This window comes from Neomonachus schauinslandi, chromosome 14 (assembly GCF_002201575.2).
Source record: "Neomonachus schauinslandi chromosome 14, ASM220157v2, whole genome shotgun sequence".
Lineage (NCBI taxonomy): Eukaryota > Metazoa > Chordata > Mammalia > Carnivora > Phocidae > Neomonachus > Neomonachus schauinslandi.
Window position 1 is genome coordinate 73,595,503 of NC_058416.1, and position 6,000 is coordinate 73,601,502.

A 6,000-nucleotide genomic window follows, 5' to 3' on the forward strand; every position below is an offset into this window, starting at 1 on the left:
ACCTTCATATAATCACCTCTTCCTACTCCTGAGACCCCGGAAGAAGGAAATGGCAGCAGACAAGAATACAGGTCCAAGGCTGGGTCGAGGCTGACTGTCACAAAACACCAATCACAGAGTAAATGAACTATAAAGATATTTTCACTGTCCTCTCTATACCACCCTATACAGAGAGTTCTACAATCTGCAGATGCTCCGTGTTGAAGCACAGATGACCCAGGAGAAGACTTCCAAAATTAGAAGAAACATTTACAGAATATGGGAAGCCAAGGTATTACTTCTCCCCCTGCATTTTATTTTAGACCCACAGAGCAGTCAAGAAAGGCCCAGGGGTTGTAAGTGCTGATCAATGACAAAAACAGAGAATAAAGGCGTGAGAAACAGTAGGAGCAGAAGCAGGTCCGGGGACATCCAGCCTAGTGAGCATGGAAGTTTCTAAACATACAAATGATTTCACGACAATGGAGTGAAAGTTGCCCAGCCCATGGTCTCCATTCCCCCACTGTCAATGTCCAGAGAAGGATAGGACAGACGAGACCACCCCGCACACAAAACCTGTTTTCATCAAAATTTTCAGCATTCCTCAAACACTTGGTGTTTTAACAAAGGTGGATTGTTTTGAATGAGAAAGTGATTTTTTTATCGCAAATAAAGCCAAAAATATTGTTTTGCCCCTTTACTCTTTTTGCCAAAATGGAAATATCTGAAGAGGGGGGAGGGGGACAGGGGCTGCTCTTTTTTCCAAATAATAACTCCCATAGAAATTCTGTTTGGAGCAGGAGGGGTGGGGGGGGGATGCTGAGGCAGTGTCTTCTACAAATTTCTCAGCGGCAAGGTTGCACTTCTTATGTTGAACAGAATAGGCATTTAACCCTCGAGCTCCTCATGGGAAATAAGGAAGAAACTGCTTATTCACTTAGTCATAATTACCGCTTTCCAGGTCCCAGAGGAATAGCTTTTCTCCGTCAGTCTCTGAGGACAGTCCTGACTTTTCAGATGCTGCACCAGCAGCTGAGAGACAAGGCCCATAAAATATACTTTCCCCAAATGAAAAAGTATCACTGTGTCGTCTGTTCCTTACAAAAGAAAAGGTGAGGGGTGCTCCTTATTCCTGTTGGCCCCACGGCACAGACAGGAGGAAAGAACCCGGATTCTGGGAAATCAGGGCTCGACTACACCTTGGCTGCATTTCGGCTGTCACCTGGGCAGAGTTCTTAACAGTGCTGATGAGGCTGATGCTACTCACCAGGCAGCAAGCAGTCTTGTGGGGAACAAATGTACTCATTATGCAAAGTGCCCCGGGAGAGAGTAAGCTCTCAATAAATGGTAGTTGTTCTATTCCTAGTTCATGGAAGTAAAACTTCTCTTTCCCTTATCAGGGCTGCAGGGACCCCAGGCATCCTGCTCTTGACTACTCTGTGTTTCCTACTCTGCTTTGCCACCCGCTGTCAGATAAAGACCTACACTTCCCTGCTTCAAGCCTTGACGCCCTATCCAACAGTTCCAGTCTTGTCCAAACAGATGTTTGGCAAAGCCAAATTCAGCATGCTGAAAAGCACTTTTAAGACACTGCTTCTAAGAACGCATTGCATATACAAACCGGGGCTGCCTGAATCTCAAAGAGATCTACTGGGCTCTCGATTCAAAACATTTCACAATGTTTTGGGCAGCTAGTTCTAAGTCCAAAATTGATTGCACTGGAACATCTATTTCTAAGAATTGACAACTACGCACAGTACTTGCATTTTCAAGTCACTGGCAAAAACTGACTCTGAACCAAGAATGAAATAATAACCGAAAGGTCAGAACAAATTACATTTTGAATGTGTACCGTAGTGGAAAAGAGGCAAGAACACTGCTACCGTTTTATACACAGAAATACTCCTCCCAACGACAAAGAACACTTTTTTTCCTGAAGGCTGTTCATTCTTTCATCACTGACTTTTCAGTTCAAAGTTGGGAGGCAGGGGGGCACACAGGCATAGAATCCCCTACACCCAAAACAGAGAGGACTAGTTCAAAGCCACCACCCACCACTCACGGATTGGGGTTAGGGAACTTACTGAAGAAACTCCATTCCCACAAAAGAAGAAAACTGAGCTACTTTCCAAGATCAATTCCATTTGATAGTTTTACAAATAGGAAGATGCAATATTACCATGTTACTATGTATACTGTGGCTAGATAGCTCTTCAACGGGAATAACTAACAAATTATTGTAAAAACACTTAGCAAACATGAGTTCTATGACGATAGATCATAAAAGCCATCCAAATGCTACTTGTCTGTGGTCAAAGAGAATCTTCAAGAAATTGCACTTTAAAGTAAACATCTTTCTTGAATCAATTGTGTATTTTCCACTAGACTACATACGCCCCTTGAAGGACAATGCTGTGGTTGGGTCCATCACAGTATCCCCATGCCTGGCTTGGACAAACGGCTCTACAACCACCTATAGAAGTGATGTAATAAAAGGTGTCACAGATGTCCTTAAGGGTATTCTAAATGCTCCAGGTAAGTTACAAAGACTCTTGCAAATGGTGTTTTCAGAACTTCCTATCATATTGTCTGAATACTTTGGAAGGACAAGCTTTGTAATTAATGATCCAAAACTGTCAATGTCCCCAAAATGGACATAGGATGTAGGGGAAGGGTCAAGTTCATGTTACTCAATCTCTTTCAACTACGTGTGACTCCAAGTCAACTGAATTTCATTCTGATTGGAAAAGGTTAATCAGAGTAACGAGCCTAAAGTACAAGTGGTCTCATGATCCATGGCTTTAAGATATTGACCCTAGACTCTATCAAATAAAAGGACTTCTTCCCTCACATGGAGTAGGGTAACTGGCACACACATCTGAATGCTCGTGTTTCTAACTGGGCCTGCACAATGAACCCATGGGTCACGGGTTAGTATTCCCAACAGATCCCATTATCAGCTACATTAACTCAACTAATGTTTCAGTAAACTGAAGCAGCTATGTAATCTGAACAAATAGTCAGCTATTATGGGATTTACACTCATTGGTTCGTTAATTAAATAATGTGTCAACATAACAAAATGGTTGCCTCTCCCTATCTCAGAGAAGCAAAATCTCCCCGGGGCAGAATGTTCCATCTTCTGAGAGTCTCCTGTGATAGGCAGGGGACGGCAGACCCGACATTTCATTTAAATTAGCTAGAGATTATGCAGTCCTGTTGCTTTTCTGCTTAAAACTGCGTAAGAGGCAAAGCAACTAAAATGAGGAAGCATATAGAATACTCCAGTGATTTCAAATAATAGGGCTGGAAAGAAAAAGTCACTAGTGATGGGCCAATGGCAAGTGTTATGCTCCTCACTGAGATACTAAAAATACAAATCTAAACATCTTTTTCAAGAGCACCAAAGACTGGTGATCACATGGTTCACTCCAAAATGCAGCTGAAAGAGAAACTCTTATCAGAAACCATTTGACCACTATCCTTTACCAACAGAGGCGAATCATACTAGTCTTGCCAGCCACTATGAATATTAACTTTCTTACCATATTGAGAAATCCCCCAATCACCCACCCCGCCCCAAAATCCAGCAGGCAGGCCACTACCTGCCATCCAGTGGTAGATAAAAATCCGAAAGATGTTTTACTTGATAATCTCAATGTAACAGAATCCTAACACATGTAAATGGTCACATTACAAAACTAAAACCAAAGCCACTGAGATAAACACAAAACAAATTAGAATCCTTTGAGGAGGTTCCAATAACCTAATTTAAAAATCTATTTTAAAAAAATAGCAACAGAATAATAATTACTAAGAGCTGTTTCCTAAAATTACTCTCCTCTTGATATTTCTCAATTCTAAAATGTCATGAGAAATATGCTCACCATCTCCCAGTTCTGCCTTAAAAGACAGCGTTACCAAAGAGTACTGCTGAAAAACAAAGGCATTCATACAAGGAAGTGAATATCCTAAACATATAAGTATGTTCTCAAGAGAGACACTAAAAAAGCAGAAGTCACATTAAGTTCAAAAAAAAAAAAAAGAACAGAAGTTCCTAATTTTAATATTATATATCGCCCCCACAAAACTGCCAGTGAGTTAAGATTTTTCGATTTTATATAGAGAGACTCCATATATTTAGGACTCCCTGCCCTTTAGGAAGAGTAGAAGAGGCAAAAGAAAAAAGGAATTAAGCACTGAATACCACATTTATAAAAATGCAGTTTTTTAAAAATGAAATTCAGGTTTGGTTTGGGGGTTCTTGTTTTACGTAGCTTCCCATTTGCCAGAAATTTTAAACAGCACTGATTTTCAATGAGCTTCGGATATGTTAGACTCTGGAATCGGAGTGTTAATTTCACAACCCTCCAAAAGGTCTGTACTCTTCCTTGATTTTCCCTGCTTGACATTGCGTATCAAAGAGCACACCCTGCAAGCCCAACAAGATGCGTGGACTAACAAAACGGGCAAGCAAGCCAAAAATACCTAACATGTATTCATTTACACAATTTGGCTTTTTGCAACAAATAACTGAAAGGGGCTGATATTTTCCCTGTCGTAGGGCTCAGGCTCATGAATGGACTTGTAAAAATTATCTGGCGATCACTTAGCATTAAGAGAAAAAAATTTTTTCCTTATGTCAAGATAACAATTTAAGCAATCTTGGGTGTATAGTGCTTGAAACACTGGTGCTTTCAACTGAGAATAGCTTCGGTTTAGATTCTAATATTTTACAAAATTGCATGGTTTCCAACTCACCATATAGAAGATGCCTCTTTTTATCATCAATTCTACCAAGAGCTATTTAGCACATTCACTGTACAACTCATGATGGTGTTAATTAGAAAAGAAGCTAAGGAGGAAAATCCAACCCTAATCCTTTGATACACTATTTGAAACTCTATTAATCTGCCGAACGATCTTTTCTGGGGTGGTGCTAATGACACGAACCACTGAAGTCTTTAACTAGTTCCATCAATAATAAATCATTTGCGATATAAAACCACAACTTGGTATGGCCCTCACCAAACCCCTCGCCAATTCAATCCGGCCCTTCTTTGGTCTTTTAAACAACAAATTCCTATCTGGAATCAACCATTCAATGTGCGTTTAAAGTGACCACCAGTGGATCTGCAAGTTGAGGAAAGCCGCCGGGATGATACACTCAGCACCAAAAAGAAAACTGTGTGGGTCACAAGCCACTCATCACTGCCTGGGGGCACAAAAGAGGAAAGGATAGGAAGATTGGAAGCGGAATAGACTGGACCTCAAGAGGAGCAAGCACTGAAAACTGCACTTTAAGTACCGGGACAAAAGGCAAGGAGCCTGCACTCCCCAGCTAAGGAGCCCATGGGGAGCTGAGGAGAGGACGCAGTTGGCGAAAGGGGCAGCAGGAACCAGAGAAGGAATGACCAGGAGGCAGCCCAGGGGAGCCACAGGCACGGGGCAGAAGGAGCCCATAAGGATGGGGCTGGAGGGGTGACGGAGATGGGGCAGAAGGGATAGGGATGGGGCTGGAAGGGCAGGCATGGGGCAGGAGGGAGCCTTGGCAGAGGAGCACTGACGCCCCTAGGGATGGGGCTGGACCCAGACGCAGGGATGGGACAGAAGGGAGCGACAGGGATGGAGCTGGTCCAGCCAAGTCACAACCACATCCCGGCAGCCCGTTGCTGGGGCGCTCTTGCGCTCCGGGCGCCGCGCTGGGCACTTTGGGGCGCTCGCAGCCGGAGTCCCCCCAGCAGCCCTCCGAGGCCCATTTCAGAGACGGGAAAGGCGAGGCCGGGGGCGGGGGGCGGGGGGGAACGGCAGAGGCCGAGCGCCCGACCCTCCCGGACGCAGGGGGTCGCTGGCGGCCGCGGGGGGCGGCGGCGCAGGGGGACGGCGCGGGCCCCGGCGGCCGGTACCTGGGCTCCGGCAGCACGATCTTCTTGCTGGCGCGGGCGGCCGGGGTCGCCTTGCTCTTCTCCATCGCCATCAGGTAGCTGACATCGGCCAGCACGGCCTCGAGGTCCGCCATGT

At 44.4% G+C, this 6,000-nt stretch overlaps 1 protein-coding gene across 1 annotated transcript in view; it reads right to left on the reverse strand.

Moving 5' to 3' along the window:
• The window catches only part of GRK3 (G protein-coupled receptor kinase 3), a 119,954-nt gene extending 113,956 nt beyond the window's left edge, over positions 1-5,998 (reverse strand). Inside the window, exon 1 of the mRNA XM_044921304.1 lies at positions 5,886-5,998. Within this exon, the coding sequence (XP_044777239.1) occupies positions 5,886-5,998 (113 nt within the window). The remainder of the gene's footprint in view (positions 1-5,885) is intronic.
• Between the last annotated feature and the right edge of the window lie 2 nt (positions 5,999-6,000).